Source organism: Somniosus microcephalus, chromosome 32 (genome assembly GCF_052327205.1).
Source record: "Somniosus microcephalus isolate GS21.2 chromosome 32, FLI_Smic_1.0, whole genome shotgun sequence".
In the NCBI taxonomy this organism is placed as follows: domain Eukaryota; kingdom Metazoa; phylum Chordata; class Chondrichthyes; order Squaliformes; family Somniosidae; genus Somniosus; species Somniosus microcephalus.
In genome coordinates, this window is record NC_141018.1 from 7,564,554 (window position 1) to 7,592,313 (window position 27,760).

Sequence of the window (27,760 nt, forward strand, 5' to 3'; positions counted from 1 at the left end):
CAATGAATGCGAGGGTCCAGAGTTACTAAGCGCAATAGAGGAGCTCTGACTGAACATTGCAATGAACAGTTTCAGGTCAATTTCTAATTTGGTTTTTTTTCCAGCCGGAGGTAGTCAGGAGACACAAGAACATAAGAAATAGGAGCAGGAGTCGGCCATTTGGCCCCTCGAGCCTGCTCCGCCATTCAATAAGATCATGGCTGATCTGATCTTGGCCTCAACTCCACTTCCCTGCCCGCTCCCCATAACCCTCGACTCCCTTATCGTTCAAAAATCTGTCTCTCTCCGCCTTGAATATATTCAATGACTCCGCCTCCACAGCTCTCTGGGGTAGAGAATTCCAAAGATTCACGACCCTCAGAGAAGAAATTCCTCATCTCCATTTTAAACGGGCGACCCCTTATTCTGAAACTATGCCCCCGAATTCTAGATTCCCCCACGAGGGGAAACATCCTCTCAGCATCCACCCTGTCAATCCCCCTCAGAATCTTTTATGTTTCAATAAGATCACCTCTCATTCTTCTAAACTCCAATGAGTATAGGCCCAACCTTTCCTCATAAGACAACCCCTTCATCTCAGGAATCAACCTAGTGAACCTTCTCTGAACTGCCTCCAATGCAAGTATATCCCTCCTTAAATAAGGAGACCAAAACTGTACGCAGTACTCCAGGTGTGGTTTCACCAATACCCTGTACAGTTGTAGCAGGACCTCCCTACTTTTATACTCCAGCCCCCTTGCAATAAAGGCCAACATTCCATTTGACACTGTGGCAATTGTTATGGCACAGCCATTTTTTGCCAGTGCTTTGGAGAACTAATGGGAATAATACCAGGTGGGTTAGGATGCACCAATGGTGTTCTGTGCCCACTCACACCCACATCTACATCTACAGAGGCTACAACACAGGTACACACGCAACAAAAATAAAGGGGCATATACTTCACTTTGTGCTTTGCCAGTGGATCCATTTTCCATGGGAGGCAGTGACAGCTGATGTAAATGTGGTATGTGAAGGTCTGATTAACCCCAGCGCTCCATGGCTCTTCAGAAGAATTCCAATCAACAACTTGGATTTTTACAGTGCCTTTAGCACAGAAAAAACATCCAAAGGTGCCTTGCAGGGGTGCATTGGGAAACCGATGCTGAGCCAGAGAGAGATTAAGAAGGGTGACCAAAGGTGTAAGCAAAGAGGTGGGTTTTAATAACAATTTGCATTTATGTAGCGCCTTTAACGTAGTAAAACATCCCGAGGTGCTTCACAGGAGTGTTATCAAACAAAATTTGACACCGAGCCACAAAAGGGGTATTAGGACAGCTAAGTTAGGTTTAAAGGAGTGCCTTGAAGGAGGAGAGAGGGGCGGAGAGGTTTAGGGAGGGAATTCCAGAGCTTAGGGCCTCAGCAGCTGAAGGCACGGCCACCAATGGTAGAGCGAAGAAACCCGGAGATGCACAAAAGGCCAGAATTGGAGGAGTGCAGAGATCTCGGAGGGTTGTAGGACTGGAGAAGCTTAGCGATAGGGAGGGGCGAGGCCATGGAGGGATTTGAAAACATGGATGAGAATTTTAAAATCGAGGTTTTAAAGGGAAAGAAGGTGGAGAGAGAGTTCGAGAATGGGACCAACAGTGGAGCAAAGGGAGTGTGGGATGCACAAGACAATGGATTCAGAGGAACGCACAGGTCATGTTTATTGCCTGCTTCAAATGGACTGAAGTTCGTATTCCAGGGTGATCTGCAGGCCCTGGGTTCAGAGAGTCAGATGCAGAGTTGTACCTGCAGCTAACATGCAACATAGTAATGGCTCAGCTAGTGGCAGCAATGGACAGCTGTGTGGCGTGCTGCAATCCATGAGAACGATGCCACGAAGTGGTAAACAGAGCAACACACCTCACAAACCCGTGACCTCTTCCACCTGGAAGGACAAGGGCAGCAGGTGTATGGGAACAGCGCCACCTCCAAGTCACACACCATACTGACTTGGAAATATATTGGCCAGTCCTTCATCGTCACTGGGTCAAAATCCTGGAACTCCCTCCCTAACAGCACTGTGGGAATCCCTTCACCACACGGACTGCAGTGGTTCAAGAAGGCGGCTCATCACCACCTTCTCAAGGGCAATTAGGGATGGGCAATAAACGCGGGACTTGCCAGCGACACCCACATCCCAAGAACAAATTTTTAAAAAGCACCATCTCCACTTCACCAGCTATCAACCAGGTGCTGGGCTGCTCCAGCACTTGCCCGCAGACTCGCTTTAGTCCCTCCACATTACTTTTGCTTTCACTTTGTTTTTGCCTGTCCATCATCCCCTTTAGCTTTGGCAAAGGCCTTCAAGAAGTTGAAAAGCCTTTTCTAAAAGCTCTAAGAATTTTTGTCCCTTTTGCTGTAACTCACCTTTAGGTGTCCATTTCCGATTACATTTCAGCGGAAGCATAATTCTCTGGTCCCATTAAGGCTGCCTCCCCGCAGAAGGCCAAAGCTGAAATGGAGCTCTGAATAATTATGTTAATAAAAATTGCATGTTATCAGCACACTGCATGTCTGGCCGGCTTTGCACTCGTTCTGGACATTCAGGTCTGAACTTCACTGGGATTAGAAAATCGGACTGGTGTTCCATCTTGGCCACGACAGGAGAAATCAGCCTGGGCCTCGTCACGTTATCCCTGTAATGGTCATAAACCAAGCTTTGAAGAGTAAAGCTTGTGATATCTGTAGGTAAGGCTCACCCATCCTTGACGTGGCCAGCTGGGGCCATGCTTACATTGAACAGGATCAAGTTGCTGGGTCGAAGGAGGAAGCTGCAGAATGTCGACAGGTCCTCATCTTCAGACATTGGCCAGAACTAGAAGTGATTTGGCGATATCAATGGACGTACACTTAACATGTGCGAATGACATTCCTCTATTACTTTAAAGCAGTAGTTAATAAATTTATTTTGAATGGGTAAATGCTTCTTATAAAAATAGCAGAGAAATATTATCCAAACACGCTAAACATTCATTTGCTCATAATGCCAACAGTAATGTCTAGCCTAATCACGCTAAAGAATCCCAGCTCCTCTCCCTCAGCTAGGGGTTCGGCAGCGCTGGTGATGGCAGGAATGAAGCACAAGGGCCCTTGCCAAACCCAAGAGACATTCACCATTGAAGAAAAGCTGCAACATCACAGAGAGAAGCAGCCATAGCAGACTCCGCATCCTTTTCAGCCCTTCAGACACAGGAGCCCCACCTCAAAGAGCCAAGGAGAGGAGACAAATTCATGATGCTGGGGAAGAATAATTAAATACAAGTAAAGAAATTAATGACTTACATTTATTATAGTGGATTTCACCTCCTCCAGATGTCCTAAAGTGCTTCATAACTAATGAATTACTTTTGAAGTGTAGTCATTGTCGTTTTATAGACAAATGCACACAGATGGACTTCCACTTTCCCCAAGAGAGGATTGGAGGGCAAACTAATTCACTAAATATTTTTACAACTGATAAAAGGACACACTGGGAGAAGGTTAGAAAACGACTGATTAGTCTTAGTAAAGTCTAGCCTAGCTACGCAATAAATAGATGAATGTATTAAATTTAAAAAGTTCCATCCCAGGGACACACAGCTGAAATTCTGACAAGTACTGTACCTTGAAACGGCTATAAACATCTTAAAAGCTTCAGTAACCATGAATGAAACTGGGTTATAAAATGCTTTATGCTTCAAGACAAAACGCACTGTTTTGCATCATTAACATTGCACTTTACTATCAGTGAAACAGTACATGAACATTTACTAATATACATACCATCATTATAAGCAGCCATAGTAGTACATATACAATCAGAATTTTTTTTGTGGGGTTTAACTGAATAAATGCCATTTGACGTTATGTTATTACTGTGTCAGTTCATATTTTGCAACCAAAACAGTTTAACATTTAAATAAGTTTGTACAGTTCTAATATTCAGATTCAAGTTTAGGATGTGTATGCTTTCACATTTAAGAGACATGAGTCTCATGTCAAAAACCTGCCAACTGCCTCAGCTGGCCTATTCTGCTGCTGCTGCCGCCTGGTACAGTACATCCACATGCAAATACATCATTTCATCTCATTATGTGATTAAAACATTCAGTTCCAAAAACACTACTCAGGCCACTAACAGAATTTATGAGAAAATGTGTCTTTGATGAGTAAAAAGGCATTTATCTTGGCATGAAAATATAATCCTACCATTTTACAGGAGTAAAAGATTCTTCCAATAGCTGTAACCCGCTGTTTCATATTGTGCACCGCATACAATAAATGGTCGGACACAATTTTGTCAAGGATACACCCGCTCCGGTTCCCCGTATGTAACCCAGTGTGTTTAATTTGTCTTTCTTAATCAGGTAACACTGCAAATTACAAGCCATTCTTACCACCCTACATCCAATCAAATCTTGGCCATTCATTGGCATCATGTGATGCAGACAGCTATACAGAAATCCTACTCTGCCCAGCAAAGTATTGGGATAGATGTGAGTCCATTGGTTTGTTTTTTTAAACTCAGCAGTTCATTTTATGTTTTGCTCCATCATTTAAAAAAAAACTTGTTTCTGCTTTCTGAAAGATGTAAAAGTGTCTAGTGATACCTCAAGAAAATGAGAACTTAAGTTTAAAAAAAAAAAAATCAGAGCTGAATGAATACCTAAATTAAAATGTAAAAACACAAATTTAATTGTGCAGCACAGGTGCATGTGGGGCAGAATGCCTTTGTTCTGGGTTACCAGTGTTTACAAGGGGTCACAAGAAAATGGCAACAAAAAAAACCCAACAATTACAGACAGAATCTTTTTCTATTTAAAAAAATCTTGGGCAGATACAAGTGTACTACAGGAAGTATAGCACTGCAGAGTCGAGGTGCACTTACACTTTATATGTATCTCATAATACTGAACAGCATACTTGCACCAAGTTCTGGATTACACAGTAATGTACTTATCTGCAGGAGAGAAGGGAGCGGCAGCAGTCTGCTAAAGGACCCTCAACCAGTCTAACGCGCACACAATCATTTTAAGCACTTTATTGGTCTTGTGCGGTTACTCGAAACTGAAATGTTCCATCACTCCGTACGCTACGGGGAGATTGACTGAAACAAGTTAAGACTTCTGAATCTTGTGTCAATTTAGAAGTCACAGATGTAGTGTAAAAGGTTCGGAGAAACACTGATGTAAATGCACCTTGAAGCCAGCCAATGCTATCCCACAATTTACAGTAGAGGTCATTTCAAAATATTGAATCTCAGTGTCAACGGAGCTACCAAATTCTTGATCAACAGCAGCCATTACAGATTTAAAAATATTCTGCTGAGGTTCTGTGATAGGCTAAAATTAGATCAGGTGTCCTCGATTACTGTATCGACACTAGTAATGGTGCAATAAACAGAATTCTCATCAGCGATTTAAAAGTGCAAGATGAAAATAGTCTTGAGCTATCAAGTACTTGTGGAAATGTGGAACTGTTTGTGTGCGTTCCATTTCAGTATATATGTTGGGAAACACTTGTATATAAAAAAAGATGGGATGCATTAAAGTTTGGTGCCTGATCCCGATTTGGTCTGGCGTTCCACGTAGAACAAGATGTAGGCCTTGGCCTTCACTACAGTTTCCTCTTCAGTCAAAGTAACAGTACTGTCATTGAAGTGGAACCAGCGCCCTTCGTGAGTTGCATATGCAGTGTAATGACCAGATCCAACTCTAGAGGGGAAAAGAAAAGGTAGTTATTCTCTACTGAGAAACGACACATTCGGCAACGTCTACATTTCTTCAATCAATTTCTATTTGCTTTACATAAAATTACCAGTTACTCTTATTTTTAAAGTTTTTTAATTCTCGTTTTACATAGTGTATTTATTCTGAATCATAAAGAACAGACTGTAAATTACTTAGCTGTACAACCAACTGGTTAAGTAAACAGATTACAATCCGGAGAAAATACACAACCCAGCACTTGGCCACGCCATCTGGTTTCCATCCCCGAGAGCCAGACACTCACATTCTTACACATATACTCAAGAAATTGCATGTACACATTGCTCTTATGAATTTAGAGTGGAGCCTCCATCATCTACTGTAACAGAAGGGATCCCAAAGCGTAATGAAAATTGGCAGATGACCCGGAGTGCCCACATTTGCTTTTACACATATGGTCCAGCAACACCCTCTGAACTAGAGTGAAGAGATTACAGTACAAATTACTTCAATTACATATAATCTTTGTTGGGTGGTCAGGTTGATTCACATCAAACATGCGTGACCTGATGTGACCAGGCTGAGAAATGAGACCGTCTCGCACATTGCTTTGTCCTGTGAGAATACTAGCTCCCGCACTACCCCTTGAATCCCTCAGTATCCAAAAATCTATCGATCTCAGTCTTGAATAGACTCAACGATTCAGCATCCACAGCTCTCTGGGGTAGAGAATTCCAAAGATTGACAACAGATTCAAGAAATTTCTCCTCATCTCAGTCCTAAATGCTCGACCCATTATTCTGTGACTGTGACCCCTAAGTTCTAGACTCCCCAACCAGGGAAAACATCCTCCCTGCATCTACCCTGTCAAGCCCTTTAAGAATTTTATACGTTTCAATGAGATCACCTCTCATTCTTCTAAACTCTAGGGAATATAGGTCTAGTCTACTCAATCTCTCCTCATAGGGCAATCCACCTATCCCATTAATCAGTCTAGTGAACCTTTGCTGCACTCCCTCTAAGGCAAGTACATCCTTCCTTGGGTAAGACGACCAAAACTGTGCACAATACTCCAGGTGTGGGCTCACCAAGGCCCTATATAATTGTAGTAAGACTTCTTTACTCTTATACGTGTAACCCCTTCACGGTTCTTTAGATATATGTGAGATGTGGTCTCTGTTGTAGACAGTATTCTATAGTCCAGTAAGGAGATCACTACTACAATGGCTTAATTCTAACTATCTTACTTTATAGTTTTAACATCAGACAGTATAAGAAGATTACAGGTCAATGAACTAAATTAGACATTTGCATACATTAGAATGACTCTAGACATAATAAACATACATTCTCCATTTACATGGATTCAAAGGACTGTCCCCGTGTCCAAATTCGAGTGCACTCTTTCGTTGGCGCGCTTAAGTTGGAGCTCATGGTATGTATAATGTCTGCAAGACTTACGACTCTGAACCCCTTCGTTGAATTCTCTTCACGATCACTGAATCCCACTTTGAGTTCTGGATGCAGAGCACACAGCAGCCACTGGAGTTGGTGACTCTCTCTCTCTCTCTCTGCAGCTTTTCCAAGTAGCTCCCCATCAGCACGAGGCAAGCAGCTCTCCCCCAGACCTCTGCCTTGCAGATTTGGGTTCAGACGACGATCCCCCGGTACTGGTGACTTGCAGCCAGCCAGTTCAGGATGCAGTGCTACTAATACGAAGGGCGGCGGCCGAGTTTGGAAGCCCGGGACGGGATGCGGCAGCCATTTGCCTCCCGAGCCCTCTTTTCAGAGCTCCTGCCCTCTCCTCTTCCAGTCGCTCTCTGCAGCTTTTCCCGCTCGAAAAAACCCGACTCCACCCCTTCCTCCTGGGGTTTCTGCCTGGAGACAGCGCAGCCTCACTGTCTGCAACAGTTGATACTGGTGCAGAATTATGGAAAGTCTGCTCTTAGTCACATTGTGTCCTTAAAAGTTCTTGCCGTACCTTCACATGGCAACTTTAACCCAGGGATTTATAACAATGATAATAGTGTCTAAGTTAAAGATTGATAACCATACTTAGCGTACATAACATTTCCAGTGGGTATTACACTCCCCCCCCCCCTACCAAATATAGGCATGTCCCCATGACTAATTAACTTTACACATAAGTGGTTGCATGCTTCCCAACCATGTATAAAGGGAGGTAACATATTGAACCGTAGGGGCTATCATTACACTTGGCACTCCTAGTCACTTTGCATGTGAAACAGAGGAGCAACTCTTTTAGGTAAAGTCTTTCTCTGGACACAACGTGCACAGGACTTGCAGAACTCCTCAACCGCAGACTTCATACGCGGCCAACAGAATCTGTCCTTGGCCATCCCATAGGTCTTATCTACTCCCAGATGACCTGCGTCATCATGCAAAGACTTCATCACTATTTCCTTGTACTTTTCAGGCAGGACCAACTGTGAATGACATGGTTTAGTGGGTGGGTGAGTGATTCTACACAACACTCCCTCTTTAATTTCCAAGCGGTCCCATTCTCTTAGGAGCAGACGACAGTCAGGATGTTTTGATTTGTCGATCTGTGTAATATCACCCAGAGCTGAAAACACCTCATGAATACAGGGATCCTCCTGTTGTACTTTGGATATTTCAGATGAACACAACATGGGTAAGTTTTGTACATCCAAACTGGAAAGGTTGCAAAATGCCTGGGGAACAGCATGCATTGACGCTCCCAAGTGGTCAATCTCTCGGGCATGAAATGAATTCTTTGGTCCAGATACCACGGACATCTGACACATTACTTTCACATCTGCTGAAGCAACATCTTTCCACTCTGGTTTCTGGTAGTGTGGGCGACGAGACAGAGCATCTGCGTCAATGTTCTGTTGGTAATTACGTGGTGGCCCTCGGCGGCGAGGGTTGTAGCGACGGCAACGATTTCGGTCCGCGGCATATCGGCTTCCTTGAACTGGAACTCCACCTGGACCAGTGACGTTTGCCGCCTCTGCATCCTTTTCACCTTCCACTACGTCAAACTCCACAGGTTCACCGTCACCAACACTGCGTAGATATTTCCGTGGGTTATTCTTCTTTATGGCAGTCTGATGTACAAATACATCTTCCTTTGTATCATTCCTGTTGATGAATCCATAGCCATTTCGTATGTTGAACCACTTTACTGTTCCAAGAACCTTTGTTGCGATGACTTTCTTCTCCCCTCGTCTATTATTGCACTTAGCGGAACGTGTCTTAACTACAGGGACAGCAGGCCGTTCCGTTACTGTGCCCCTTTTGTAGTTTCCCGACTTCTTGGTAAGTTTTATGAGACGGCCATTTACTTTTTTTAGATTTTCCTCACCTCTACATTCTCGCTTGAAATGTCCATCCTTTCCACAGTTATAACAAAAGACTCCAGGTCTATCTCCTTCATGGGGATATCCTTTAGAGGAATCATTCATTTTGCTGTTAGACTTCGCAGGGTGTTCAACCTTTTGCACCCGTGCGTCATCCCTTTCTGTGTTGGGCTTAGACCGAAAATATGCCATCTCGGCTCTCATGACATTTATTTCCTTCTTCAGCTGTTCCATCTCAGGGTTGACATCACCCTTAGGAGTAGGAACTGTAACAGGAGTCACAAGCTTGGACATCACAGCACTCTTTGCTACATTCCGGGCCTGAAGCATATCCTTCTCCTCTCTGACTTCCCTTAGCAGCTCAGTGAAGGTAGGTGGATCTCGCAACTTATGGGTCATGCGTATGCGAAGAGCAGTCACGTCTTCGAGCAATGCACCTCGCACAACCTGTTCAATGCGGAACCGATTCATTTCGGGCAACTCAATCCCTCTTTTCCGTAACATACAATGCAGCAGTTTGTCTATTCTCAGCAGATAACTGGACAGCTTCTCTCCCTCACACTGGAATGTGCTTCTGAATCTGACCATCAAATCTGAAATGGTTTCAGTAGTTCCAAAGGCAGCATCCAGAGCCTGCATGTAGTCAAAGGAAGTAGCAGAGGTGTTCTGCGCCTTTAAGAATCTTACAATGTCAGCAGCAGGACCCTTAAGGCTTTCTACTATTCTCTGCCTCTTCACATTGTCACTGCACTGCCATTCCTCTAGCAGAGACAGGGTCTGCTCAGCCCAGGCGTCGTACTCCTCTTCCCCACTGGGAGTTGGTCTCACTCCTGAGAACATACGGAGCTTACGGTATCCCTGAGCCTCGAAGGGCAGATTGGTGCATTTATCCACCAGAGAACTAATGGCACTGACCAACTGAGTGTTCATATCCAGGGCCGAAGGACCTATCAGACCTTTGACATCAGCAACAGTCTTTCCTTCTTGTCTCAAGAATGACAACAACTTGGTCTGAAACCCTTCTTCTTCCTTAATAGTAATAGGGACAAACTGAACTGGCCAGGGACCAGCCTCTTCAGAAAGCCCAACTGCCTCAGGTAAACCATGACCCCTCAGGTTCTCTGATGTCTGGATCAACACAAACTGCTTCTTGGTAGCTGTATCCAAGCAGCGCTCAACTATCCTAACCTTTCCAAAGGCTTTGACACAATTCAGAGCCTTTAGCAAGACATCATTAGGGTCATCGTTAGCAACACCATTCAGCACAATGGCATGGGTAGTAGCTATCTGCTTCCGTTTGCACCAAGCTTCAACCTCAATAACATCCATCTTTTATGCTCAAACAGCCCAGTAGAAACCACAAACCACTCTCTTAGCAATGAGCATTCAATACTGTTAGTTTACTGACATAAATAGACCACGATCCCGGACGAGCCCCCAAAATGCAACCCCTTCACGGTTCTTTAGATATATGTGAGATGTGGTCTCTGTTGTAGACAGTATTCTATAGTCCAGTAAGGAGATCACTACTACAATGGCTTAATTCTAACTATCTTACTTTATAGTTTTAACATCAGACAGTATCAGAAGATTACAGGTCAATGAACTAAATTAGACATTTGCATACATTAGAATGACTCTAGACATAATAAACATACATTCTCCATTTACATGGATTCAAAGGACTGTCCCTGTGTCCAAATTCGAGTGCACTCTTTCGTTGGCGCGCTTAAGTTGGAGCTCATGGTATGTATAATGTCTGCAAGACTTACGACTCCGAACCCCTTCGTTGAATTCTCTTCACGATCACTGAATCCCACTTTGAGTTCTGGATGCAGAGCACACAGCAGCCGCTGGAGTTGGTGACTCTCTCTCTCTCTCTCTGCAGCTTTTCCAAGTAGCTCCCCATCAGCACGAGGCAAGCAGCTCTCCCCAGACCTCTGCCTTGCAGATCTGGGTTCAGACGACGATCCCCCGGTACTGGTGACTTGCAGCCAGCCAGTTCAGGATGCAGTGCTACTAATACGAAGGGCGGCGGCCGAGTTTGGAAGCCCGGGACGGGATGCGGCAGCCATTTGCCTCCCGAGCCCTCTTTTCAGAGCTCCTGCCCTCTCCTCTTCCAGTCGCTCTCTGCAGCTTTTCCCGCTCGAAAAAACCCGACTCCACCCCTTCCTCCTGGGGTTTCTGCCTGGAGACAGCGCAGCCTCACTGTCTGCAACAGTTGATACTGGTGCAGAATTATGGAAAGTCTGCTCTTAGTCACATTGTGTCCTTAAAAGTTCTTGCCGTACCTTCACATGGCAACTTTAACCCAGGGATTTATAACAATGATAATAGTGTCTAAGTTAAAGATTGATAACCATACTTAGCGTACATATCATTTCCAGTGGGTATTACACTCCCCCCCCCCCCCCTACCAAATATAGGCATGTCCCCATGACTAATTAACTTTACACATAAGTGGTTGCATGCTTCCCAACCATGTATAAAGGGAGGTAACATATTGAACCGTAGGGGCTATCATTACACTTGGCACTCCTAGTCACTTTGCATGTGAAACAGAGGAGCAACTCTTTTAGGTAAAGTCTTTCTCTGGACACAACGTGCACAGGACTTGCAGAACTCCTCAACCGCAGACTTCATACGCGGCCAACAGAATCTGTCCTTGGCCATCCCATAGGTCTTATCTACTCCCAGATGACCTGCGTCATCATGCAAAGACTTCATCACTATTTCCTTGTACTTTTCAGGCAGGACCAACTGTGAATGACATGGTTTAGTGGGTGGGTGAGTGATTCTACACAACACTCCCTCTTTAATTTCCAAGCGGTCCCATTCTCTTAGGAGCAGACGACAGTCAGGATGTTTTGATTTGTCGATCTGTGTAATATCACCCAGAGCTGAAAACACCTCATGAATACAGGGATCCTCCTGTTGTACTTTGGATATTTCAGATGAACACAACATGGGTAAGTTTTGTACATCCAAACTGGAAAGGTTGCAAAATGCCTGGGGAACAGCATGCATTGACGCTCCCAAGTGGTCAATCTCTCGGGCATGAAATGAATTCTTTGGTCCAGATACCACGGACATCTGACACATTACTTTCACATCTGCTGAAGCAACATCTTTCCACTCTGGTTTCTGGTAGTGTGGGCGACGAGACAGAGCATCTGCGTCAATGTTCTGTTGGTAATTACGTGGTGGCCCTCGGCGGCGAGGGTTGTAGCGACGGCAACGATTTCGGTCCGCGGCATATCGGCTTCCTTGAACTGGAACTCCACCTGGACCAGTGACGTTTGCCGCCTCTGCATCCTTTTCACCTTCCACTACGTCAAACTCCACAGTTTCACCGTCACCAACACTGCGTAGATATTTCCGTGGGTTATTCTTCTTTATGGCAGTCTGATGTACAAATACATCTTCCTTTGTATCATTCCTGTTGATGAATCCATAGCCATTTCGTACGTTGAACCACTTTACTGTTCCAAGAACCTTTGTTGCGATGACTTTCTTCTCCCCTCGTCTATTATTGCACTTAGCGGAACGTGTCTTAACTACAGGGACAGCAGGCCGTTCCGTTACTGTGCCCCTTTTGTAGTTTCCCGACTTCTTGGTAAGTTTTATGAGACGGCCATTTACTTTTTTTAGATTTTCCTCACCTCTACATTCTCGCTTGAAATGTCCATCCTTTCCACAGTTATAACAAAAGACTCCAGGTCTATCTCCTTCATGGGGATATCCTTTAGAGGAATCATTCATTTTGCTGTTAGACTTCGCAGGGTGTTCAACCTTTTGCACCCGTGCATCATCCCTTTCTGTGTTGGGCTTAGACCGAAAATATGCCATCTCGGCTCTCATGACATTTATTTCCTTCTTCAGCTGTTCCATCTCAGGGTTGACATCACCCTTAGGAGTAGGAACTGTAACAGGAGTCACAAGCTTGGGCATCACAGCACTCTTTGCTACATTCCGGGCCTGAAGCATATCCTCCTCCTCTCTGACTTCCCTTAGCAGCTCAGTGAAGGTAGGTGGATCTCGCAACTTATGGGTCATGCGTATGCGAAGAGCAGTCACGTCTTCGAGCAATGCACCTCGCACAACCTGTTCAATGCGGAACCGATTCATTTCAGGCAACTCAATCCCTCTTTTCCGTAACATACAATGCAGCAGTTTGTCTATTCTCAGCAGATAACTGGACAGCTTCTCTCCCTCACACTGGAATGTGCTTCTGAATCTGACCATCAAATCTGAAATGGTTTCAGTAGTTCCAAAGGCAGCATCCAGAGCCTGCATGTAGTCAAAGGAAGTAGCAGAGGTGTTCTGCGCCTTTAAGAATCTTACAATGTCAGCAGCAGGACCCTTAAGGCTTTCTACTATTCTCTGCCTCTTCACATTGTCACTGCACTGCCATTCCTCTAGCAGAGACAGGGTCTGCTCAGCCCAGGCGTCGTACTCCTCTTCCCCACTGGGAGTTGGTCTCACTCCTGAGAACATACGGAGCTTACGGTATCCCTGAGCCTCGAAGGGCAGATTGGTGCATTTATCCACCAGAGAACTAATGGCACTGACCAACTGAGTGTTCATATCCAGGGCCGAAGGACCTATCAGACCTTTGACATCAGCAACAGTCTTTCCTTCTTGTCTCAAGAATGACAACAACTTGGTCTGAAACCCTTCTTCTTCCTTAATAGTAATAGGGACAAACTGAACTGGCCAGGGAGCAGCCTCTTCAGAAAGCCCAACTGCCTCAGGTAAACCATGACCCCTCAGGTTCTCTGATGTCTGGATCAACACAAACTGCTTCTTGGTAGCTGTATCCAAGCAGCGCTCAACTATCCTAACCTTTCCAAAGGCTTTGACACAATTCAGAGCCCTTAGCAAGACATCATTAGGGTCATCGTTAGCAACACCATTCAGCACAATGGCATGGGTAGTAGCTATCTGCTTCCGTTTGCACCAAGCTTCAACCTCAATAACATCCATCTTTTATGCTCAAACAGCCCAGTAGAAACCACAAACCACTCTCTTAGCAATGAGCATTCAATACTGTTAGTTTACTGACATAAATAGACCACGATCCCGGACGAGCCCCCAAAATGCAACCCCTTCACGGTTCTTTAGATATATGTGAGATGTGGTCTCTGTTGTAGACAGTATTCTATAGTCCAGTAAGGAGATCACTACTACAATGGCTTAATTCTAACTATCTTACTTTATAGTTTTAACATCAGACAGTATAAGAAGATTACAGGTCAATGAACTAAATTAGACATTTGCATACATTAGAATGACTCTAGACATAATAAACATACATTCTCCATTTACATGGATTCAAAGGACTGTCCCTGTGTCCAAATTCGAGTGCACTCTTTCGTTGGCGCGCTTAAGTTGGAGCTCATGGTATGTATAATGTCTGCAAGACTTACGACTCCGAACCCCTTCGTTGAATTCTCTTCACGATCACTGAATCTCACTTTGAGTTCTGGATGCAGAGCACACAGCAGCCGCTGGAGTTGGTGACTCTCTCTCTCTCTCTCTGCAGCTTTTCCAAGTAGCTCCCCATCAGCACGAGGCAAGCAGCTCTCCCCAGACCTCTGCCTTGTAGATCTGGGTTCAGACGACGATCCCCCGGTACTGGTGACTTGCAGCCAGCCAGTTCAGGATGCAGTGCTACTAATACGAAGGGCGGCGGCCGAGTTTGGAAGCCCGGGACGGGATGCGGCAGCCATTTGCCTCCTGAGCCCTCTTTTCAGAGCTCCTGTCCTCTCCTCTTCCAGTCGCTCTCTGCAGCTTTTCCCGCTCGAAAAAACCCGACTCCACCCCTTCCTCCTGGGGTTTCTGCCTGGAGACAGCGCAGCCTCACTGTCTGCAACAGTTGATACTGGTGCAGAATTATGGAAAGTCTGCTCTTAGTCACATTGTGTCCTTAAAAGTTCTTGCCGTACCTTCACATGGCAACTTTAACCCAGGGATTTATAACAATGATAATACAGTGTCTAAGTTAAAGATTGATAACCATACTTAGCGTACATAACATTTCCAGTGGGTATTACATACGTCAATCCCTTTGTAATAAAAGCTAACATACCATTTGCTTTCCTAATTGCTTGCTCTAACTGAATGTTACCTTTCTGCGATTTGTGTACAAGGATAGCCAGGTCCCTCTGAATACCAACATTTCTCAGTCTCTCTCCATTTAAAAAATATTCTGATTTTCTATTTTTCCTACCAAAGTGGATAACTTCACACTTCTCCACATTGTATTCCATCTGCCATGTTCTTGCTCACTTAACCTGTCTATATCCCTTTGCAGGCTCTTTGCGTCAAGTTTATTTTCCCACCTAACTTTGCATCATCAGCAAACTTGGATATATCGCACTCGGTCCCCTCATCTAAGTCATTGATATAGATTGCGAATAGCTGAGGCCCAAGCACCGATTCTTGCAGTACCCCACCCACTAGTTACAGCTGGCCAACCCGAAAATGACCCATTTATTCCTACTCTGTTTTCTGTCAATTAACCAATCCATGCTAATATATTACCCCCAATTCCATGAACCCTATTTTTGTGTAATAACCTCTTGTTTGGCATCTTATCGAATGCTTTTGAAAATCTAAATAAACGACATCCACTGGTTTCCCCTTTTCTACCCTGCTAGTTACAACCTCAAAAAACTATTAGATTTATCAAACACGATTTCCCTTTCATAAAAAGTCATAATATGCAGAATCAACATGAATTTAAGTGTCCCGTTACCACGTCCCTAATACATGCTAGCATTTTCCCTACTAGTGAGTCGGGCTAACTGGTCTATAGTTCCCTGTTTTCTCTCTCCCTCCTTTCTTGAATAGCAGGGTTACGTTTGCGACCTTCTGTTCTAGAATCGAGTGAATTCTGAGGCAAAAATCAATGCATCCACTATCTCTGTAGGTAACTCTTTTAAAACCCTAGGATATAGGCCACCAGGTTCAGGGGATTTGTCGGCTTTTAGTCCCATTAATTTCTCCAGGACAATTCTTTACTAATACTAATTTCTTTAAGTTCCTCATTCTCGCCAGACCCTTGATTCCCTACTATTTCCAAAATGTTATGTGTGTCTTCTACCATGACGACAGATATAAAAGTATTTGTTTAATGTCTCTGCCATTTCCTTATTCCCCATTATATCTCCTGTCTCTGCTACTAAGGTACCCACTTTTACTTTTGCTAATCTCTTGCTTTTACATATTAGCTTTTACAATCTGTTTTTATGTCTCTTGCTAGTTTACTCTCATATTTTCTTTTCTCTTTCTTTATCAGTTTCTTGGTCTTCCTTTGCTTAATTCTAAAATCCTCCTAATCCTCAGGTTGTTACTCTTTTTGGCTAAATTATAAGGCTCTTCCTTTAATCTAATACTATTAGCCATGGTTGGACTACTAATCCTGTGGGGTTTTTATTCCTTAGGGGAATGTATATTCGTTGCGAATTATGCATGAATTCTTTAAATGTTTGTCATTGCTATCTTTTAATCTAGTTTCCCAATCTACCTTAGCCAACTCGCCCCTCATACCTATATAGTTTACTTTGTTCAGATTTAAGACCCTAGTTTCAGACTTGGCTAAATCACTCTCAAACTCAATATAAAATTCTATCATATTAAGATCAATCTTCCCCAGAGGCTCCTTTACGACAAGATTATTAATGAACCCTTTCTCATTGCACAATACTAGATCTAAAATAGCCTGTTCCCTAGTTGGTTCCTCGACATACTGATCTGGAAAACTATCTAGATCTAGTATTGTGCAATGAGAAAGGTTAATTAATAATCTTGTAGTAAAGGCGCCTCTGGGGAAGATTGATCATAATATGATAGAATTTTATATTGAGTTTGAGAGTGATTTAGTCAGAGAAATCAACGGTTTAAATCACGCGGGCCGGGATGGGTTGTCCGCCTGAGGAGCGGCGCCGCTCGGGCCTGCTGATGCGGCCAGCGGGAGGTCGATGAAAAGCCCGGAGAGCGCGGAGGCCGGCCTGAGGGAGATGCCGAGCCTGGCCGCGCCTCAGCCCCCGGCCGCGCCTCAGCCCCCGGCCGCCTACCCCCGCCGGCCCATCCCGCGGCTGATTGTCACCCAGGACGAGTTGCTGCTGCTGGTGCGGGAGGCCGAGGCCGAGGAGGAGTCCCCTGGCTCGGACAGCGACTGCTTGCCTCTGCCCCGCAAGCTGTCGGGCTCATCGCTCTCCTCGGCCGGACTCTGCTCGTCCTTCGAGGAGTCCGAGGATGATTTCAGCCCCTGCAGCGACGCCGAGAGCCAGCCGCCGCCGCACCTGCTGCTGGAGGGCGGCCCCGGGGCTGAATTGGAGCATTCACATCCCGACGATGTGTTCGGCGAGTCGGGTGGAGGAGCGCAGCGCAACGAGCAGCAGCAGCAGACTCACGACACACTGCAGCACGTCGGCCGGCAGCTCCATTTCGGGTAACTCGCAGTTGGGATGGGAGGGGGGGAGCCGGGCATGGTGGCCACAGCGGGAGAAGCAGGCCACCACACGTGGAGCCGGCAACAGTGAGGAGGAGGCCGCGGTGAAGAGGAGGACGGAGCGGCTGAGGGACATCGTGCTCCCACTGCCACGGGAAGCCATTGTATTGACTCTGAACGCGGCGCTGTATGTATAGCTGACGCGTCCCTATGGGGAACAAGCATTCCATTGTACTTGTTACATATGGCAAATAAATCTAATCTGAATCTCAATCTGAACATGGCCACAGTAAATAATAATTCTAATAGGTCTAAGAGCGTTAAAAAAACATGCCTGAAGGCTTTGTGTCTTAATGCGAGGAGCATTCGTAATAAGGTGGATGAATTAGCTGCGCAAATAGAGGTAAACGAATATGATTTGATTGGGATTACGGAAACATGGCTCCAGGGTGGCCAAGGCTGGGAACTCAACATCCAGGGTTATTCAATATTCAGGAAAGATAGGCAAAAAGGAAAGGGAGGTGGGGTAGCATTGCTGGTTAAAGAAGGGATTAACACAATTGTAAGGAAGGATATTAGCTCTGATGATGTGGAATCTGTATGGGTAGAACTGAGAAATACCAAGGGGCAGAAAACGTTAGTGGGAGTGGTATATAGACCTCCAAACAGTAATGTGGAGATTGGGGATGGCATTAAAAGGGAAATTAGAGATGCGTGCAATAAGGGCACAGCAGTCATCATGGGTGACTTTAATCTACATATAGATTGGGCTAACCAAATTAGTAACAATACTGTGGAGGAGGAATTTCTGGAGTGTTTACGGGATGGTTTCCTGGACCAATATGTCGAGGAACCAACCAGAGATCAGGCCATCTTAGACTGGGTGTTATGTAACGAGAAAGGGTTAATTAGCAATCTTGTTGTACGAGGCCCCTTGGGTCGGAGCGATCATAATATGATCGAATTCTTCATTAAGATGGAGAATGAAGTTGTTGACTCAGAGACTAGGGTCCTAAATTTAAATAAAGGAAACTACGATGGTCTGAGGCGCGAGTTGGGTAGGATTGATTGGGGAATGTCACTCAAAGGGTTGACGGTGGATAGGCAATGGCAAACATTCAAAGACCGCATGGATGAACTACAGAATTTGTTCATCCCAGTTTGGCATAAAAATAAAACAAAAAAGGTGACTCAACCGTGGCTAACAAGGGAAATTAGGGATAGCATAAGATCCAAGGAGAGGACAAATAAATTGGCCATAAAAAGCAGTAAACCTGAGGATTGGGAGCAGTTTAGGATTCAACAAAGGGGGACAAAGGGATTAATTAAGAAAGGGAAAATAGAATATGAGAGTAAGCCTGCAGGGAACATAAAAACTGACTGTAAAAGCTTTTATAGATATGTGACGAGAAAAAGATTGGTGAAGTGAAGCGTAGGTCCCTTGCAGTCAGAATCAGGGGAATTTATAATGGGAACAAAGAAATGTCAGACCAATTAAATACATATTTTGGCTCTGTCTTCACAGAGGAGGACACAAATAACCTCCCAGAGATGTCAGGGAACATAGGGTCTGATGAAAGGGAGGAACTGAAAGAAATCAGTATTTGTAGGGAAATGGTGTTAGGGAAATTGATGGGATTGAAGGCCGATAAATCCCCAGGGCCTGATAATCTACATCCTACGGTACTTAAGGAAGTGGCCCTAGAAATAGTAGATGCATTGCTGATCATCTTCCAACATTCAATGGAATCTGGAACAGTACCCATGGATTGGAGGGTAGCTAATGTTACCCCACTATTCAAAAAAGGTAGTGGAGAGAAAGCGGGGGCTTACAGACCGGTAAGCCTGACATCGGTAGTGGGGAAAATGCTAGAGTCCATTATAAAAGATGTAATAGCAGAGCACTTGGAAAACAGTGACCGGATCGGACAAAGTCAACATGGATTTACAAAGGGTAAATCGTACTTGACTAATCTACTGGAATTTTTTGAGATGTAACTGGTAAAATAGATAAGGGAGAACCAGTGGATGTGGTGTATTTGGACTTTCAAAAGGCTTTCGATAAGGTCCCGCATAAGAGATTAGCGTGTAAAGTTAAGGCACATGGGATTGGGGGCAAGGTATTGACTTGGATACAGAACTGGTTGGCAGACAGAAAGCAAAGAGTTGGAATAAACGGGTCTTTTTCCAAGTGGCAGGCTGTGACTAGTGGGGTACCGCAGGGATCGGTCCTTGGACCCCAGCTATTCACAATATATATTAATGATCTAGACAAGGGAACTAGATGTAATATCTCCAAATTTGCAGACGACACAAAGCTGGGTGGGCGTGTGTGCTGTGAGGAGGATGCCAAGAAACTCCAGGATGATTTGGACAGGTTGGGTGATTGGGCAAAAGCATGGCAGATGCAATATAATGTGGATAAATGTGAGGTTATCCACTTTGGTGGCAAAAACAGGAAAGCAGATTATTATCTGAATGGCAATAGATTGGGAGAAGGGGAAGTGCAACGAGACCTGGGTGTCCTTGTGCACCAGTTGCTGAAGGTAAGCATGCAGGTGCAGCAGGCGGTTAAGAAGGCAAATGGTATGTTGGCCTTCGTAGCGAGAGGGTTTGAGTACAGGAACAAGGATGTCTTGCTGCAGTTGTACAGGGCCTTGGCGAGACCACACCTTGAGTATTGTGTGCAGTTTTGGTCGCCTTATCTGAGGAAGGATGTTCTTGCCATGGAGGGAGTTCAGCGAAGATTCACCAGGCTGATACCTGGGATGGCAGGAATGACGTATGAGAAGAGATTGGGTCGATTGGGCTTGTACTCGCTGGAGTTTAGAAGAATGAGAGGGGATCTCATTGAAACTTATAAAATTCTGACAGGACTGGACAGACTAGATGCAGGAAGGATGTTCCCGATTGTCGGGGAGTCCAGAACCAGGGGTCACAGTCTAAGGGTACGGGGTAGGCCATTTAGGACAGAAATGAGGAGGAATTTCTTCACCCAGAGAGTGGTGAACCTGTGGAATTTTCTACCACAGAAGGCAGTAGAGGCCAATACATTAAATATATTCAAGAAGGAGTTGGATATATTTCTTAAGGCTAAAGGGATCAAGGGTTATGGGGAGAAAGCAGGGACCGGGTACTGAATTTGGATGATCAGCCATGATCGCATTGAATGGCGGAGCAGGCTCGAGGGGCCGAATGGCCTACTCCTGCTCCTATCTTCTATGTTTCTATGTTTAAAACATTCATAAGAACATAAGAAGTAGGAGCAGGAGTAGGCCATACGGCCCCTCGGACCTGCTCCGCCATTCAATAGGATCATGGCTGATCCGAATCTAGGCTCACGTCCACTTCCCTGCCCTCTCCCCGTAACCCCTAATTCCCTTATCTGCTAGGAAACTGTCTATCTCCATTTTAAATTTATTTCAAGTTGCAGCTTCCACAGCTCTCTGGGGTAGCAAATTCCATAGATTTACTACCCTCTGAGTGAAGAAGTTTCTCCTCATCTCAGTTTTGAAAGGGCAGCCCCTTATTCTTAGATTATGCCCCCTAGTTCTAGTCTCATCCATCAGTGGAAACATCCTCCCCGCATCCACTCGATCAAGCCCCCTCACAATCTTATATGTTTCGATAAGATCGCCTCTCATTCTTCTGAACTCCAATGAGTAGAGTCCCAACCTACTCAACCTTTCCTCATACGTCAACCCCCTCATCTCCGGAATCAACCGAGTGAACCTTCTCTGAACCGCCTCGAGAGCAAGTATATCTTTTCTTAAATATGGAAACCAAAACTGCACGCAGTATTCCAGGTGTGGCCTCACCAATACCCTGTATAACTGCAGCAAGACGTCCCTGTTTTTATACTCCATCCCCCTTGCAATAAAAGCCAAGATTCCATTGGCCTTCCTGATCACCTGCTGCACCTGCATACTAACTTTTTGTGTTTCATGCACCAGGACCCCCAGATCCCTTTGTACTGTAGCACTTTGCAGTTTCTCTCCATTTAGATAATAACTTGCTCTTTGATTTTTTCTGCCAAAGTGCATAACCTCACACTTTCCAACATTATGTTGCATCTGCCAAATCTCTGCCCACTCACTTAGCCTGTCTATGTCCTTTTGCAGGTTTTTTATGTCATCCTCACTCATTGCTTTCCCTCCCATCTTTGTATCGTCGGCAAACTTGGATATGTTGCACTTCCTCCAAATCCTTAATATAGATTGTAAAGAGTTGGGGTCCCAGCACTGACCCCTGCGGAACACCACTAGTTACTGATTGCCAGCCCGAGAATGAACCATTTATCCCAACTCTTTGTTTTCTGTTAGATAGCCAATCTTCTACCCATGCCAGTATATTACCCCCAATCCCGTGATTTCTTATCTTGATCAGTAATCTTTTGTGTGGAACCTTGTCAAATGCCTTTTGGAAGTCCAAATACACTACATCCACTGGTTCCCCTTTATCCACCCTGTATGTTACATCCTCAAAGAATTCGAGCAAATTTGTCAAACATGACTTCCCCTTCATAAAACCATGCTGACTCTGTCCTATTAAATTATGTTTATCCAAATACTCTGTTACTGTTTCCTTAATAATGGACTCCAACATTTTGCCAACCACAGCTGTTAGGCTAGCTGGTCTATAGTTTCCAGCTTTTTGTCTACTTCCCTTCTTAAATAAGGGTGTTACATTAGTAGTTTTCCAATCTGCCGGGACCTTTCCTGAGTCCAGGGAGTTATGGAAAATAATCACCAATGCATCCACAATCCCTACCGCCACTTCTCTCAAGACCCTAGGATGTAGGCCATCAGGTCCGGGGGATTTATCCGCCTTAAGTCCCATATTTTACTGAGTACCACTTCCTTAGTGCCATTCCAGTGAGTACCATTCCATGAACTCGTGCTCCGCACTATTACTGCAAATTTGGTTTGCCCAGTCTGTATGAAGATTAAGTCTCCCATGATTACTGTATTACCCTTGTTACATGCTCCTCTAATTTCTTGATTGATACTCTTCCCAACACTACAACTACTGTTAGGGGGCCTATAGACTACTCCCAATGTTTTCTGCCCCTTGTTGTTTCTTAGCTCCACCCAAACTGATTCGACATCTTGATTTTCCGAGCTAAGATCCTTTCTCTCTACTCCAGTATCCTGGGATATTTAGTTCCCAACCTTGGTCACTCTGCAATCACGTCTCTGTAATGGCTATTAGATCAAACCCATTTATTTCTATCTGTGCTATTAATTCACCTATTTTGTTGCAAATGCTTCACACATTCAGATATAGAGCCTTTAGCTTTAACTTTTTTCCATTTTTCCCTGATGTCACCTTAGTCGCTAATACCCTTTATTAAGCTTTCTGTCCTTTCCTGACCCACTCAGCTTATTTTTACCCAAATCGCTACTCTGCTCTACAGCCTTGACATTTCTCTTACTGCTGTTGAATTTAACCTTTCCTGAATCCTCCTACTCCAACCCCCTTTATTAGTTTAAAGTCCTATCTACTACTCTAGTTATTCAATTTGCCAGGACACTGGTCCCAGCCCGATATAAGTGGAGCCTGTCCTAATGGAACAGCTCCCTCTTTCCCCAGTACTGGTGCCAGTGCCCCATGAAGCGAAACACCTGCCTCCTACAGCACTCTTTCAGCCATGCATTTAACATTCTAATTTGTTTGTCCCTATGCCTTGTTGCGCATGGCTCAGGTAACAATCCAGACATTATTACCCGTGAGGTTCTACGTTTTAATTTCGACCCGAGCTCCTCAAACGCTCTCAGCAGAACCTCATTCCTAGTTTTACCTATGTCGTTGGTTCCTAAGCGGACCACGACAACTGGATCCTCCCCCTCCCACTTCTCTAAATCTATTTGACTAGAAGCACCACAAGTAAAAATGAAGCTTGGCTCCTGGATATGGCAATGGGTTTATCCAGTATTCAACTCTGGTCACGATGCCCCATAAAGCAATCACTGGAGAGGGTGCAAAGAAAAGCAGCACGACTGATCAAATGTAAAGGAGATGAGCTAGGAGGAAAGAATAGAGAAGCTTAAGCTTTAATCTTGAGAAAGGGATGACCTCACTAAATGCTACAGATAGGGTAAGACCCAGATTATTCCAATTAAGCAAAAAGCAGGACAAGAGAACAGGGGGGAAAAATTGGGCTGCTTTGTGCCTCCCGTTAGCACCGCCGGCAATGACGTCATCGCTGTGCGCAGCGCCTCGGCCGCGATCTTCGGGAGCGCCCCGACTTACCGCCGGACGCTATGTCCGATGGGGTCAGGGGGGGCCTACCTGCCGCCGGGGCGGCGCTATTTAAAGGAAAGATGCGGGGCGGCCATTTTTGTTGCTGGCCGCCTGCCAGCACCTGCCTCCGCTCCCGTCACTGGCCTCCTTACCCGCCCCCCCCCCACGGAGTGCCGGCTGCGCTCCACGAGCCCGGCACTTCGAGTGCCGGGCTCTTTTGCTGGCACTCCCAATCCCCGGGGGCCCAGCTGGGCCCCGGGTCGCGCTGCGCAAGGCCCCTCCCATTTAAGGAGTGGAGGAAGGCCTGCAGTACCACGGCGCGATGTGGCGCCACAGCACGTCACGTCCCGATATTCCCTCGCAGCCCCCCCAAGAGGGTAGCAAGGAGCTTCCAGTAGCACCCCACTACCCTCTTGGGGCGCTACCACTCAATTTCTGCTGCAGGGGCGCTACTCAATTTTTAGCCCCATAACTTTAAATTAGTAAGAAATAATTTTCAACCAATGTTGAGAACAGCACCGAAAGAAATAGGAATTTGGAATAATCTGCCAGGCGGGATAGTGGGGGCAAAATAAGGGATAATTCGGGGAACTAGAATAGCCTTCGACTGGCAAACGGCTTTTGCTCATATTCAATGTTACAGTGAGCTGCTGAGCCACAGACCAAGATGGTCGCAGGTTTGATCCTGGTTCTGAGCTAACTGATCCTGGCTGGGGGAGGAGTACGGGTACTATAACTGGTCTCAGGCTTTTGGCAGATACAAAGGACTAAAAACAGTGGAAGCCCTAGAGGAGTATAGAAAGTGCAGGGGGGTACTTAAAAATAAAGATAAAGAATCGCTGAGTGACTCACCTTACAAGTTTTCCCTTCCTGAAGGGATAGCCCCAAGTCTCCACAACATGGAGTTCACCATATGAGAACTGTGCCTGTCTCCTAATCCCACTGCGCCATGTTGCATCCCTGCCGCCTGGTTTAGTATGTCTCACTTGCCTCCAACTAGAGTCTAGAGCCACAACTGCTGCTTAATTCTACTCCCAAAAAACTTTCCAGCGGGATACATAGTTATCAGGGATCTTCAATTTGCACTTTATTTAGACCAGGATGACTGGTTCATTTCCACTGGGTGCAAGGAAATGAAGAATGATCAAAAAAAAGAATCAAGTGCTATACTTGGCTTCAATCCAGTGTTAAAAGCTGGAGCTTTTCTTATGCTTCACTGTTTTAAGCTAAATCACATTTACATTAATTAAAACAACTACAAGTTTATCACTAGTGTGTAAATGGATCTTTCCACTAGGCAATTCTTTTTGTTATCCTTCTGGATTCAGTCTTTAAGATCGCCATAGTTCACTAAAGCTTCAGGTCGCGTATCATTGCTCCACACCGCAAGATGAACACGGGTGAGGAAGAATATTCGGCCCACCTTAGACATCAATCTAGAAAAACCTCCAGTCACCCACAGTATTCAAGTGTTCCTTAAATGACTCCAAGGTATCAGCTTCCACAAGTCCATTCCAAGTCCTGATCACCATTACGGTCAAGAAAATCAGTTCCAAATCTGCATCTCACGAGTTTAAATCTATCCCTCCTTCACAGAATCACTGAATCACACAGAAACCCCACAGTGCAGATAGAGGCCATTTCGGCCCATCGAGCCTGCACCGACACATATCCCACCCGATCCCCGTAACCCCTACACCAACACATATCCCACCCTATCCCCGTAACCCCACGTATTTAATCCCCCTAACACTAAGGGTCAATTTATCATAGCCAATCAACCTAACCAGCACATCTTTGGACTGTGGGAGGAAACCGGAGCACCCGGAGGAAACCCACGCAAACACGGGGAGAATGTGCAAACTCCACACAGACAGTCACCCGAGGCCAGATTCGAACCCGGGTCCCTGGCGCTGTGAGGCAACAGTGCTAACCACTATGCCACCGTCCTTGTTCAAGGTTTACCTGAAACATTCCTCCGTATTTACCTTTTCTACACCATTTAACATCATATATACCTCTAGTGGATCTCCCCTCAGTCACCTCCTTTCAAAGCTAAAGAGCCCAAGTTTCTCCAGTTTTTCCTCATTCACTGGGGATAAGCCTCATGGCTCGTCTGTACCAACTCTAGGGTTTGAATATTTCCCTAATCTCTTGGTGACCGCAACTGGACAAGATGCATTTGAACAGCGGTGTACAGTTTCAGCGCAGTACAACCTCAGCCTTGTACTCTACTGATCTAGAAATACAATGCAGCATTATATTTGCTTTGCTGATTTCTGCTCCACAGTAACTAGACACAAGTGTCAAGTAACATTGCAAGATCTTTCAACACGTCCCTTAGCTAGTCCGATACCATTCAGAGTACATCTCATCCAATGAACAGTATCTATCCCCTTCTAACTTCCAACTCGTAATTCCACATTTCTTTTTAAACAAAACTTCAAAAGGCCGATTTGAAGTTATTTTATTTACTGTGCTCTAGTACGACCAAGAGCCAATAATATAAGATACTTGAATGTATTACTGCTTCTCTGTGGTTTCCTGAATACAAGCATCAATACAAGAGGTTTCCACATTTAAACTCTTAGCAGCAATAACAAGGGATAGTTTAAAAAGTCATTTGGCAGAGTGATATTTATTTTTAACTGTAAACCATCTCTTGTGGAAAACATCTGGCTCTAAAAATGCAGTTCATTGGGTTTGCCACTATGTCCTCAGGTTACATAAGTTAAGGAGGTAAATGACTAGTGCATCACCCAACTTAAAGCAGTATTAAGGGTCGGAGTTTTCCCATCCTTTTGGATTTCACCACCTTTCTTTATCAGTCATTTCCAGTAACCTCCTGATGAAAGGAGTGGGTTAGCACGCTCCACCACAGCTCTGACACTTGCTGTGCTGTGAACTGGCCAGCATGAGGAACACATTTGTCCAGGGGCGGAGAGAGAGGAAGCTAGGTGGGCACCAGTATTGCAGCAACAAGGGGGAATTTGGTTTCACTCTTACAAGTCCATTTCTGACAAACCCGCAACTATGGAGGTGCGAAATGAACGCTGCACCACGATCCCAGAGGGACAGTGCAGCAGGACTACTAGTCAGTGCAGGACTACTAGTCAGTGCAGGACTACTAGTCAGTGCAGGGCCACTAGATAGTGCAGGGCCACTAGATAGTGCAGGACCACTAGATAGTGCAGGGCTACTAGTCAATGCAGGGCTACTAGTCAGTGCAGGACTACTAGTCAGTGCAGGGCTACTAGATAGTGCAGGACTACTAGTCAGTGCAGGACTACTAGATAGTGCAGGACTACTAGATAGTGCAGGACTACTAGATAGTGCAGGACTACTAGTCAGTGCAGGACTACTAGATAGTGCAGGACTACTAGATAGTGCAGGACTACTAGTCAGTGCAGGACTACTAGATAGTGCAGGACCACTAGATAGTGCAGGGCTACCAGTCAATGCAGGGCTACTAGTCAGTGCAGGACTACTAGTCAGTGCAGGACTACTAGATAGTGCAGGACTACTAGTCAGTGCAGGACTACTAGTCAGTGCAGGACTACTAGATAGTGCAGGACTACTAGTCAGTGCAGGACTACTAGATAGTGCAGGGCTACCAGTCAATGCAGGGCTACTAGTCAGTGCAGGACTACTAGTCAGTGCAGGACTACTAGATAGTGCAGGACTACTAGTCAGTGCAGGACTACTAGATAGTGCAGGACTACTAGTCAGTGCAGGACTACTAGATAGTGCAGGACTACTAGTCAGTGCAGGACTACTAGATAGTGCAGGATTACTAGTCAGTGCAGGACTACTAGATAGTGCAGGACTACTAGTCAGTGCAGGACTACTAGATAGTGCAGGACTACTAGATAGTGCAGGACTACTAGTCAGTGCAGGACTGCTAGATAGTGCAGGACTACTAGTCAGTGCAGGACTACTAGATAGTGCAGGATTACCAGATAGTGCAGGACTACTAGATAGTGCAGGATTACTAGATAGTG

The 27,760-nt window shown here is 45.2% G+C and overlaps 1 protein-coding gene across 2 annotated transcripts in view; it reads right to left on the reverse strand.

Moving 5' to 3' along the window:
* Window positions 1–3,680: 3,680 nt before the first annotated feature.
* The window catches only part of usp3 (ubiquitin specific peptidase 3), a 90,611-nt gene continuing 66,531 nt past the window's right edge, over window positions 3,681–27,760 (reverse strand). For both annotated transcript variants that reach the window (XM_085972049.1, XM_085972048.1), the window contains one exon: window positions 3,681–5,720. In XM_085972049.1, coding sequence (XP_085828175.1) covers window positions 5,552–5,720 — 169 coding nt within the window. In that variant the 3' untranslated portion in view covers window positions 3,681–5,551. The remainder of the gene's footprint in view (window positions 5,721–27,760) is intronic.